General features: G+C 45.9%; 1 protein-coding gene across 30 annotated transcripts in view; it reads right to left on the bottom strand.

Annotated features, from left to right (window-relative positions):
• PPFIBP1 (PPFIB scaffold protein 1) overlaps positions 1 to 13,117 on the bottom strand; it is a 1,004,279-nt gene that overhangs the window by 18,792 nt on the left and 972,370 nt on the right. For all 30 annotated transcript variants that reach the window (XM_086920149.1, XM_086920163.1, XM_086920158.1 and 27 more), the window contains one exon: positions 4,854 to 4,919. In XM_086920149.1, coding sequence (XP_086776275.1) covers positions 4,854 to 4,919 — 66 coding nt within the window. The remainder of the gene's footprint in view (positions 1 to 4,853; positions 4,920 to 13,117) is intronic.

Raw genomic sequence — 13,117 nt, forward strand, 5'->3', positions numbered from 1 at the left:
TGGAAGGTATGTACCATTTAAAAAGAAATGTTTGCCTGTTTTTAGATTCAGGAATCGACTGGAGATTTGGGGTGACTCACAGGAGGGGTTTTGCCTGCATTTTAATCCAATCCTTACGGCCGGTAGGAGATACCGTGGCCGTGTAAGGGTAAATATGATAACTCTTGGGCATTTCTCTGTGCAGTTGGTGTGTCTATATGAAATACATTTGCATGTGCAGTTTGTAAAGATTTTATATGTTTGTTTTTTCATTGACAGTCTTGATGAATGGTGTGTCCTGCATTGCTGCAGTGGCAAGAAAATTACTGCCCTGAAGAAATTGCCTAAAATACATAAGGCAATGAAACATGTTGGCTTGTGGTTTGTGGTTGGATAATTAACAACTACACCCTGCTTTTTAAACAGATAGGCTGCGCAAAGAAAAAGAATAAAAGTTATAAATACATGCATCCCTATTTTTGCATTTGCTTGTTTGTTTGTTTTGCACTTTTTCCCCACTGCACTTATATGCACTTACACATCTGCTTGATTTGGACACATTTATTTAAGGCTTGATGACCGCCGATGATGAGAACAGGGCTACACTGGTGAGTACCGACCAGGTTCCCCAATGGTGGTTCACCCGTGAGGGGTAATCTCGCCTTTTCACAATTTTTTTTCACAGTAGCTACACATCTTTGTGTGTTGTCCATTGATCACGAATGTCATAGATGGGATGGAGGCCTTTTAAAATTGGCGTTTTAACGGTGTACACTCTACCCCAATTGTCCTTAAGGAAGGGGAGATAGTTGCACAAATTGCAATACGACGTACACTTGTTGAGAAAATATATAACATTGCCTAATTGGACCCGGTCATTGTTGTTTGCATGACTATATGAGTAGAGGGCGACCTGGGTCCTGCTTTTCCCTCTGTGCTCCTTATTGTGTTTACAGACAAGAACTGAGCCTTGAGCATTTTGAATTTCTCCTTCTTCAGGAAGTAGTTAGGAGGGCGCAAGCCTAGTATAGTGCAGAGGCCTCCATCCATTTTTGGCACCAGAAAGTAGCAGGAATGGCAACTCTGACCTACTTCTGATGATTTCTATGGCCAAAAGAGCATGCATTTCCTGAAGCAGCAAGGAGAGGTGATACACCGTCCGCCTATCTGATGATGTTGGAATGGGTGGTGGGGTTTCTGTGAATAGAAAGGCATAACCCCGCTGAACAATTTGGAGCTCCCTTTTGCCCGAAGTGATGGACTGCCTTCGGAACAGGTGATGTTTGATCTTGCTGCTGACTGGTTGGCCGTGGTGTTGGGAGGGCATCTTAAAGGCGTTTGGAGGCTGCGAAGAGGAGAGGTATGGTGCAGCGGCCAGAGTGGCTGACTCTGGAGCAGGGGCTCACAGTTCGATCCCCAAAGTTAGCTCAGCACTCTGTGCCTATGGGCAATGGCTCATTTAATATCTCCAACGGCTCCCGGCGTATTGAGACACCTAGGGTTGATTAGTTTGCACTTTACAAATACCGGATACATGCATACATACAGGGGGATTGGCAGATTGGGCAGATCTCTGGCTGTCGGTCCCACAAAGCTTGCAGGAGCTGTGTCTGTGACCACAAAAAGATTGGAGAGCCTGTTGGCCATGGTGGTTGGGTAGAAAGGACCTAGAAGGTAGTCCCTACCATGAGTTCCTCCTACCAGTTACCATTGGTCCAGGACTCCACAAAGGGGAGGGTTGTTTGAAGGGTCAGGGGAACCATGGGGACTTCACTTCCGCCCGAAGTGTATTCTTTAAAGGGCCTGTCAAAAAAGGTCTGTCTCTGACTCGGAGGCTCTTGGTCCAGTAAGCACAAAGTGTATGCCGGACATCTCCAGTCCGGCTCCGTACCAGAGTCAGGAATGATGATGATGATGGGGAATGGGGCCACTGGAATTGGCTCTAGTGAAGGTCTTTGATTCATGACTGGAGACGATATGGATCCAGGAACAGATCCAAAGGGCCCAACTGGCACCAAAGGTGAACCCGCTGGCAGAAATCCAGGTGGGTCAACTTGTGAACCTGTGAGGCCTAAAGGTCCTCCAGAGTTACCAGCTCACCAAAATATGAGTTGCACAGCCTCATAAAATTCCTTCAGTGGGACAGGATTTCTCTGGCTCGGAAAATTCAGGGAGTTATGGAACGGACCCAGATTCAGGCACTATGGGAGAAACGTGGGAACAACGTCTGGGCTTGTGAATTTTTTCCTGCATTTCGACCAATGAGTGGATCAGTGCAGTGAAGTTGAAAAGCGTTACAACTTTTTGTGGGACTAACCCAATGAAGATTTACACCTTGACGACAACCAATGAAAATGCCTCCTCGAGCGGGCCAGGGACCTTCCACGTGAGATCAGGATCTGGGGATGTGCAGAGTTGTTTGATGCCGGGTGACCAGGAGCTTCATGGCATGCGCGCAGACTGCCTTGGGGTTCATCGCAAGGCAGTCTTTGGAGTCGTAGCCCGGCTGCAGTAACCACAAGCAAACCAGTTGGGGGTTTGTCACAGACACCTGCCTGTGACAGGGGGTTCCATAGGGTTTCAAACCCACTGTTTTCTTTTAAAGGGACATTCCTAAAGTACACTTGGAGGTAAAGATCAAAAAAGCTTTGACAAAAAATAAATGACTAATAATATTTAAAAAAATCTAAACAAAACAGCTGAGATAGGTCTTCCAGATGTGTTGAATGAAAAAATTGTACGCCAGCACACTGGGGTGACACCTATATAGGTATTGCGGACGTCACATCCGGCATGGACGGTGCCGACATGAAGCAGATCGGTGCCACATACCAGCGTACATAGATTTTCCAGCTCCAGTCAGACATGTGGGGAATATTCTAAGGTAAGGAATCTGCAGTGAGAAGTCTCTATCAGATAGATACACACCAACAGCTAATAGCATGAGATGACAGAGGAATACTCCTCTGGGCTGAGCCAAGCTCTGATTGTCAAAGTCTCCAGCTGGACAAAAAAAGCTAGTGGTTGAAAGGGGAGAACCCAAAGTCCACTCAAAAGATATTGCAAGCAATAGACAGGAATTTTTGAAATCTGTGCTGCCAAAACCTAGACCTATAAAAATAGATTGTGCCTGCAAAAGCGGTGCAGAGTTGGAAAATGAGAAGACCAAGAACAATGCCTGGGGTGATGTTAACTAGAATGTCTGGTGATGTAGAACTGACAGAGTTGTAGTGTACTGCGTAGGGTAGTAGGAAGGAGTTGTACCAGGACAGTGTTCCCTTGAGTATAGCCTGTTCATGGTTAAAAGCAAGTTATAATGGTCAGCGCTGACATGGGCTTCAGCATATATTAAGAAAGGTTTTCTCATAGGCTGTGGTGTTTAAACTGGGAAAACAAGTGAATATGCTTTATCTGAAAAGTTGTTTTCATGTAATGAGATGAAATGTGCTTTTTAATTGTATTACTTTGTTTATTGTAAGGTTTCTTGTTACCTCTAAAGATTAGGCATGTTCTTTCTACATATTTAAATGATATACTAAAGAACAAGGATTTGCAATGTAATAGGTCTCACATTTGAGAGAGTTTGAGCTATTGGCACTGTAAATAACAATGCCTTTATGGGTTGCTTTTTAAAACAGATAAATAAAAGGCATTGTCAGTTACAATGCCAATAGCTTAAACTCTCGCAAACACGAGACCTATTGCATTGCAAATGCTGGTTTGTAAATGTGCCCCATGCAGAGCTTTCACTTTAATGGCGGCCACGCCCCTTTTGTTAGACACGGCTTGTCTAAACAAAGGTGCGCGGCTGCCCTTAAGGTGAAAGTGCGGTATGGGGCGCTTTTACAAATAAAAAAAGCATTTGTTTGTCAAGTTGACAAAAATGTTTTTGTTTGTAAAAGCGCCCCGTTTCCAGCTTTCAGTTTAATAGTGGTCTCACGCCTTTCTTTAGACAAGCAGCGTCTAAAGAAAGAGGCGCGGTCGCCATTCAAATGAAAGCGCGGAATTGGGCCCTTTAAGACAAAAAAGTTAATAAAAACAGGAAGAAAAAAAAACCATTCGGCCGCGCTCTGCACCACAAACAAACCAAAGGCAAGGCTATGCTATGAAAAACAAAAAAGAAAGTGTTGCGAGAGAGTGTGTCCTGCCAGAAGAAAACCATTTAACCAAATAGTGCTCGAAGGCTGTACTTAAAGCCTACCGAGTAACAACGCACATAAGAGGGTCCGTCCTTATGGGAGGTTAGAAGATGAGACAAGGCGGTACTAAGGAGGCCCTACTTAGCCTATTGATCAATGAAAAGCCACAGTTTGCAAATGTCAGTGACAGGAGCCAATTAAAAAGATGGCCGGAAACTGAGCAGGGCTTCAAGTCCATACCTGAATACAGAATGCCTTGCAGAGCAGCGCATGCGCTGCCCAGGCTCGACCTAATAAATGGGGCACAAGTACTGCAGATTCAACACAGAAATTTGAGGGTAGGCAGGAAGCAGCTGAATGAAAAAGTTAACTGATGATTTGAGAGAGGGGAGAGAATGTTTCAATCTAAAATGATAAATTAATCCACATGGTGCATAACTGGTTTGTGGAGCAGTGGACTGGGCCCAATTAATCAGAGCAGGTTGGAAAGAAGCTCTAAAGATTCAAGGTTTTTCAAGAGCGGTTAAAGGCATGGCACTAGAGAATACCTGGTAGAAAAATTATTTTTAATTACTTCTGTCTGAAACATGACAGGGTTGGGTAAGGATGTGGGGTTATGTGAACGAGTGTCATGTAAGGATGTGGAACAGCTTGCATGGCTGTGAAAAGAAGAGGAGATGGGTTGAGAGTCTATATCTATTGGTATTGAACATAATTTAGGAGCTTATTACATACTGTTAAATTGTTGATGCCTTCAGAAAACGCTCCAATTTGCCTTACTGTCCCTTCCGAGTCTTCCATCTGAAATATATAGAGAAACCTCTTAATTATGTTATCCTAGAATTACTTATCTGTAAGAGAATTTCTTAAATTGTTGGCACACAAAAGTAAAGGCAACAACTAACAATATTTTTCCAAACATATTATTGAACATATTTGCTAAATACCCATTTCCCATCGTACCATACATTACCTGTTCACATTTGTGCTCCTTTAATGGCACATCATCCTCCAGATATTCAACAACTTAGTTACAGACCACAATTTGTCCTACATAGTTTCTGGGAAATGTAGAACTGTGAAAGGCCTTTGCAGTCTGCAGAGTTGTGGCATACATCACATTTTTGTTGCGTCCCAGTAAGTCAACACTCAATCTCACATCTTCGTTGTATTTATGTGCTATTATCATCGCAGCAGGCCTTTCGTTGACTCACCCCTTTCAATATTTCCGCATTCCATGAATCTTTACACTTCCATCGTTATTTTATCCTTAAAACCCAATGAAACACTTCTAACCTTACTCACTGCAGGCACAGAGTTTATTTTTATTCATATTTTGTGCCGATAACCCTTAAGACAACCCAGTTCTTTTTTAAATACCTCTGGAAATTATTTTTATTAGTTAGGAGCATTGTCTTCAATTTGATTAATCTGACCTAGCTCCTTCAGACACAGATGAGCTCTCACTGAGATTTAAGAAAATAACTAAATCCCTCTGATGACCCCAGGTGATCAGACCATTACCTTTCAAGGTCACAAACTTAGCCAGCTGTAAATCCTCATTTAAAACGGATCACTCCTAGGAAATAATCCAATAATTTAATAGGTTCTCCCTCGTAACGTTTGGGGCTAAGGTTAGGTTTCATTAACACAACTGTTTCTTTCAATTTAGACTCCTAAACCTCTCTGGGGATTACCATTTTAGCCCCAGAATCAAATAACATTGGTACAGGTACCTCTTCAATCTGCACAACCTCAAATTAACTATAATGTGGAGAAGTGTGGCTCAGGGGTTAGAGGCGGCAGACCCGGAAGCTGAGATCGGCCCTGGACCAGGGTTCAGTTCCCCGCCCCGACGGGGGTTGGGCTCAATTCCACGGATTCGATAATTCTCCCTCCGGTGCCTACTTGACTCACGGGTTCACACTCTGCGACTCTGGGCAATAGCTTGCTTAATCTCCACAACGGCCCCTCGCGGCGGGATGCCTGGCTTTCACCTTGTGGATACCCTGCCGGGGTATCTCACAGGGGAATACCAGGACGGGTTCCCTAAGCAAGCGCATAGATGCCTGCGATGTGGGCGATTTGCGCTATATAAATACATGTACATTTACATTTACATCATAGGTGTCCTCTTTTACTTGTAAAATGATCTCTTCACGCTCATCATTTTCCTACCATCTCACTTCTCAGATTTGTTTCTTTTACAACAGTACTCTTACAACTCTCCGTGACATGACGCTTCTTCCCACATGTTTGGTAGATCGCTTTCCATCTTGGGCACTCTTTGTTATTAGTCAAGTGACCATGTTCACCACATTTAAAGCAAACAAACCCCTTGCAATTTTGTTACTATCTTTCTCTTTTCCACTTGATTGTCTAAAAGATTACATTTGTTGAGATGTGGTTTGAGTACCCAACCCATGATTACCACTAAAATATTTGCACAAGCTTGACTATGTTCACAAGCCTTAGCAATAGCTATTACCTCCGTTAACATGGGGTTGTCTTTCAGTCAAAATATATCCTTGGCTTTTTCCACACCACATCCCAAGATTAAATGATCCCTCAGTCTTTCTTCACTATTCATTCCAAAATTACAAGTTGATGCGGAGTATCGATATATATATATTCTTCTACGTTTTCTCAGATCTTTGCATTCTTTCCCCAGAGTAGTATCTTTTAAGCTTAGTAGAGACTTTAGGAAGAAAATGTAAATCAAATGTTTTCAAACATATCTTAAATTCATTTAAATCGCACGCATCATCACTAGATAAACTGGGTAGATGTTGAAATACTTCTTGACACTCTGGTCCAAGGTAATGCAATAGTAAAAACATCTTACACTGCACGCTTAAAGATGTCCACAAACACGTGAATGACTAACTATATACATTTTTCCACTTTTCCCATTTCAAATGAGGTGCTCCTGGATTCATTAGAACAAATTGAGGTGGAAGCACATTCTGCGTCGTTGCACCACCTTATCACGAGTACAATAATAAATGTTAAAAATACAAAAAAACTTGACTCCGATATCCGATCTGATACCAGATATCCCACTCGATAAGATACCCGAAAACCCTCACCTAAAGCAATATCAATGTGATACTAAAGGTCAAATGGCTTTTGATCTTCGCTTTTCTTTACTGTTCTACGCAGGACGTATCCACACCAGATGATGCTGCACTCGGTATTCAGAATGTGAAGGTTGTTTTCAGAGACAGCAGTAATTTTGTAGTTCCACTGTATTCCCATTCAAAACACTCTACATTCTAGTCTTGGCTTCATACCAACACTAGATGGCGCTGTAGTATAGCAGATAGTGCATAAAGTTCTCGAGAGGCCTGTCGTGGAACCAAAACTTTCCCAAGAGTCCAAGCGATTGCTGCGCTGCTAGGGAGTAGAGACACGGTGGGAAGTCGCCTGTGCTGCTCAGATGAGGAAACACCGCCTAGAAACATGTAGTCAGGACTCCTGCCTACATGTTTTCTGCACGGCATATATTAATTCATGAGGTATGAAGCAAAAAAAAAAAAAACACCACAAGGCTGACGCTGCTGGCCACATATAGAACAAATAGAACAGTCTGAACTCTGAAGGATGAACACACCGGCCCGTTGTCTGAGGCGCTCATAAACCTCAATCTTCCTATAAATTCGAATGAAGTTGTGGTGCTAAGGGGGTCCTTTTCCAGCTTGTTGCAAATATAAAGAGGTAAAAGCCTCAATGGTAGATGTAGTTCTTTATTTAAGTACAAGGAAATCATCTCGGCCAACACTAAAAGCTTTTGGTTCCAGCTCAGCCTCTCTTCAAATCTAACTTTTCGTACTGCACCTAGGTTATGCAACCTTATGACAGGTCTTATGACAAAGCAACTTGCCACAGCACAAGAAGCAGGATGTAGTAAATACCACAGAGGTCTATTGAGCAGGGGGTGTGGGGGTCTGATGCTGTTATATCAAGCCCATGGCATGATTGCCGAAAAGGGCGATATCGTTTTGGAGATAGCTGGACTGGCGCCAAAAGGCTTAAAAGCTCCAGGGCAGAGTCTTGTCTTTTCGCCAAACAAGCAGTAACCTGTCAAAGCATGTCTCCGGAAAAGCTTGTGGATCTCTCCCATGCAAAACACTAGACCCAGTAGCAGGCCCGGTTCTAGCGGGTGGGTCGGGTGGGCCAGGCCCACCCAAATATAAGCCTGGCCCACCCAAACAGTAGCCTTGGCCCTCAGTAGTGAGGGCTGAAGGCAGGCGCGCAACACGCAAGTCGTGTGTGTCAGCCCTGGGCCGAGACAGCTTTCCCGGGCGCGCACACACAGACAGTTTTAGAGGTTATCGCAGCCCTGCACCCGAGTACTTCACAGGTCTTTGAAGACAATTAACATGTTAACGAGGCTTTGTTTACTTTTTTCACCCCTTCATCTCGGCATGGGGAAAGGTGACGAATCCTTTCTTTGACACTGGTAACCTTTGGTAACCTTTGCCTTCTGTCCTGCTGCGTTCTTTTTCTACTAATGGAGTAGGTAAGAGAATGTGTTGCTACATTTTTTTCTTTTTGAAATCTGCACAGGCCCAGCAGGACACATACTTCGTGTGTGCTTCATTTTATCTTGATCATGGCCGGTGCAGGACAACAATAAGACATTACAAAATGCCCAGATAACGCTAGTGATTAATGAACATTCTGGAGAGCAATCAATTGTTTGTTAGTAGTTAGTAGTTTTAAATGCAGATGAACTGTATTGTATCTGGATATTATCTCAGTGGGTTACTGCGTTTGTCACAGAGACCCATGTGTTACTTGCAGTTCAGAAGTTACAATCCTATCATAGGACAGTGACCCATGAACTGTCATCTAAGAGCTGCCTACAAATATGAATGGTATAGTTAGTACTTCGCATTTTTTGTTTTGTGATATAGTTAGAACTTCCCCAGTCTTTCTTTATTCTAATGTTGCTAAAATGAGTATGTTTGGACAGATATACATTATTATCAGTAAAGCTGACCCCCATGGAATACTCTTTAAATCCTAAGGTTTTGTTTCCCCAGACCAAACCCTCTTAAAATAACCCACCCACCAGTATTGGATGACATGTGATTCATACACCTTGTAATCCTCATTGGTTTATGTGACATTCCCTATAGACTGATTTACATACTTGTATGATTCATTGTCTCTGTATAATGTGTGTGTGGTGTAAAGTACTGACACACACTACACTGATATGAGTAGCACTATACAACAAATAAAATGCATATGAGAGAGGGGCTACGTAAAGATGAGTGGCACAGTTGGAGGGTGGCAGTGAGGGAATCCGAGGAGGAGGTAGTGGGGGGGCTATGGAGTGATGAGGGGCACTGTTGGAGGGTGGCAGTGAGGGAGTCCGAGGAGGAGGTCATGAGGGGGAGTTGCTACGGAGAGATGAGGGGCACTTGTGGAGGGTGGCAGTGAGGGAATCCGAGGAAGAGGTCATGGGGTGGAGGGGGAGAGATGAGGGGCACTGGTGGAGGGTGGTAGGGAGGGAGTCAGACGATGAGGTCATGAGTGGGAGGGGCTAGAGAGGGGCTACAGAGATATAAGGGGTACTGTTCTCCAAGGAGGGGGAGGGGCTATGGGGCTGTGAGGGGCACTTGTGGCGTGAGGCAGTGAGGAAATCTGAGGAGGAGGTCAATAGGGGGTCATGGAGGGATGAGGGTGAGGGGCACTTTCGGAATGTGGTAGTAAAGGTATTTAAGGAGAAAGAGGTTATTGGTGTGGTGCCAAATAAGACTTTGGCATCAGCGATAAAGGCGGGCCTGTCATGGCCTTTCTGTTTTTGTTTATTTAATTAGCAATCAGGTCATAAGGGCTACTGTGAAACATACTTTAAAGTGTGCTAATTACATTTACTGCTATATTCAATGTTTTAAGTTTGAAGGTGATTTTTCTAATGTTTTTACCGGCAAAATGAAAGTGGAGCCCGATGGTGCCTGATATGGGGCTGTCGCCCAAGGTCAGCTGTGGCATAATGTGCACTGGAGAGGAGTAGTGGATATTCAAGCCTGTAAGGGAGTGTGTTGCAGAGTCTGGGGTCAGGTGGAGGTAGTAACGAAGAGGGATTCTCCCTGAAGGCTCGCACAGAGGGAGCCCGAGAAGTGTCACTTGACTGATACTCCCACCTCAGAAACCTCCTCTTCCCATCAAAGGAACATTACATGGAAAAAACACTTTTTGTGGGTGATAATATTTAGAAAGAGATTTGGAAAAGCGTTCGTTTTACTGGGCCTTGCAAGACTAAGAAGAGACAAAGGAGGGCCCTGAAGGAGGCCTGCCCAGAAATATATGCAACAAATCGAGCCGGCAGTGGCCCACCCAAATGCACCCTTGGCCCACCCAAATAAAAATTCCTGGAGCCGGGCCTGCCCAGTAGCTTCTCCTAGACAATCACTGGCGTCTAGACCCGAGCAGAGCAAGACAATCAGTGGCGTCTAGGCGGTTAGTTCACTAGCAGTAGGGTCTGCCAATTTTTCTATCATTGGTGACTTGAATCTCCATTTTGACACTTTGTGTCTTTCTTCTGTGGGAGGGATGGTGGCGGACCTTGAGGCCCTTCAATTGTTCCAGCTGGTCTCGGACCCCACTCATAGTGGTGGCCACATTCTGGACCCCTTTTTCTCTAACTTAGAAGGGGCTACAGTGCCCCCCCCCCTCCCCCTGACCTGGTCAGACCACTCACTCGTGACCATTCACTGTCCTCTTGAAGAAGCCCCACTTAAGGTGCCACTGCGAGCCATGCCCAGACGGCGCTGGAGCAAATTAAAGGCGGAAGATCTCCATCGCCTTCTCACTGACGATCCACTGGGTGCAGCGGAGAACGTGGAGTCTGGTTATGACCATTTCTGCGGATGGGTAACCAGGGCCCTCGACTCCCTTATCCCGATGGTTTCCAGTAAGTGTGGCTCCCGCGCCCCTAGCCCCTGGTATGATGGCAATCTGAGGGCTCTGAAAAGTGTCTGCAGACGTGCAGAGAGAGACTGGAGGAAGAGGTATGACAGCAGCAAAAAAACCCTGTATATGGCTGCGGTCAAGTCTTATCACCGCGCGGTTTGTAGAACCCGGGCTGAATACTACGCTCTGGAGTTTCGTAGTAGTGGGAACCCTGTTAAAACCATCTTTAAGGCCCTTAAAGACCTTGTGGCAAGGAAGCCTGCCGGTAACTCCATCAGCTCCAATACTCATTGTGAAGCGCTGGCGGCTTTCTTCCTGGAGAAGGTCCAGACCATATATAGGGCCTTCCGCCCCTCCACTGCACAAACCAGTATGGGGCCACCCATCCTGCCGGATCAGGTGGTGCTAGACTCTTTCCCCTCTCTCTCTTTGGAGTCTTACACGGCCTTGGCTCTCCGAATTAAGTCTGGGTCGCCGGACGACCCGCTCAAGCCACCAATGTTCAGAGACCAGATTTTTGCTCGCCCGGTTTGCGACTTAATCAACACGTCGCTATCATCAGGCCAGGTGCCTTTGAAATGGAAGCATGCGGTGGTAATGCCCATTTTGAAAAAACCATCTCTCGACCCTACAAAATCGGAGAACTACCGCCCGATTTCGCTTCTCCCGTGGCCAGCCAAACTCGCGGAGGCGCATGTTAACACCGCCCTCACTGGTCATCTGTCGCGTGCCAACATTCTGGACGACACCCAGAATGGTTTTCGGGCTGGCCACAGTACGGAGACAGCATTGCTATCTATGGTCGAGCACCTGCGGGTAGTTCTGGATGCAGGTCAAACGGCGGCGCTTGTTTTGTTAGATCTAAGCGCCGCCTTTGACACGGTCTCCCATGATATTCTCCTGCAACGTCTTGAGGAGATAGGGGTGATCGGCACTGCACATCAGTGGTTTCGTTCGTTTCTCAGGGATCGTTCCTTCTGTGTGGCGTCCCCGCCCTACCAGTCCAAATGTCATCCTCTGTCTCTTGGGGTCCCACAGGGTTCCTCACTGAGCCCCACGTTGTTTAACATCTACGTGAGGCCGCTGGCTGAGGTTGTGAAGCTCTGTGGTATGACCATGGTGTCGTACGCAGAGGACACCCAGCTAGCGGTCACGATCAGCGGGGACTCTGAGGTGGATGCCCCAAGATTCAGAGAAGGACTCAGGGCGGTGGCTGGTTGGATGACGTCCAACTGTCTCCAACTAAACGCCAAAAAAACGGAGGTGATGATCTTTGGGAAGCGGACGGACCTATGGGGAGATACTTGGTGGCCCTCTGAGCTGGGGCCGACCCCCACTCCGGTTGCGGAGATCAAAAATCTTGGTGTTTGGCTGGACCCTTCCCTCAACTTCGTTGGCCACACCAAAAGGACGGCGGCGTGCTGCTTCAGCATCTTGCGCAATCTGCGCCCTGCCCTTAAATACTTTGATGCCGCAACTCGTCAATTGGTGGTGCAAGCAACGGTTTTGGCTCGGTTGGACTATGCCAGCTCCCTTTTTATAGGATTAAACCAGGCCGAGTTAACCCGACTTCAAAGAGTGCAGAACGCTGCGGCCAGAGCAATCGTAGGTCTTCCTAGGTTTTGCTCGGCCGGTCCATCTTTGCCAGCCTTGCATTGGTTACCCCTTAGGCAGCGGATCCACTTTAAAGTTTTGTGCCTTTCCTTTAAGATTCTGAAGGGCCTATCGCCCCCCTTACTGCGCCAACTTTTGCGCCCTTATATCCCGGGACGCACTTTGTGCTCGCTGGATCAAGAATTAGCGGTAGCCCCTCGGTTCAAACTCAGTCGGGTGGGGGGTCGCTCTTTTAAGGTGCGGGCAGCCGCACTCTGGAACGCTCTCCCTTTGAAACTCCGGACCCTTGGTGACCTGCTTTCCTTCCGCAAGGCCGCTAAAACCCATTTATTTTCTGAGCTTTGTTAAATTCTTCACTCCCCCATTTTTAATAATATTTTCTGTTCCCCTGTTGTGTTGTGTTCGCCACCTTGTCGGTGCGCCGGGACGCTCCTTCGCTGGAGCAGCCGTGCGCAATA

The sequence above is a fragment of the Lissotriton vulgaris genome, chromosome 1_1 (genome assembly GCF_964263255.1).
Source record: "Lissotriton vulgaris chromosome 1_1, aLisVul1.2, whole genome shotgun sequence".
Classification (NCBI taxonomy): Eukaryota; Metazoa; Chordata; class Amphibia; order Caudata; family Salamandridae; genus Lissotriton; species Lissotriton vulgaris.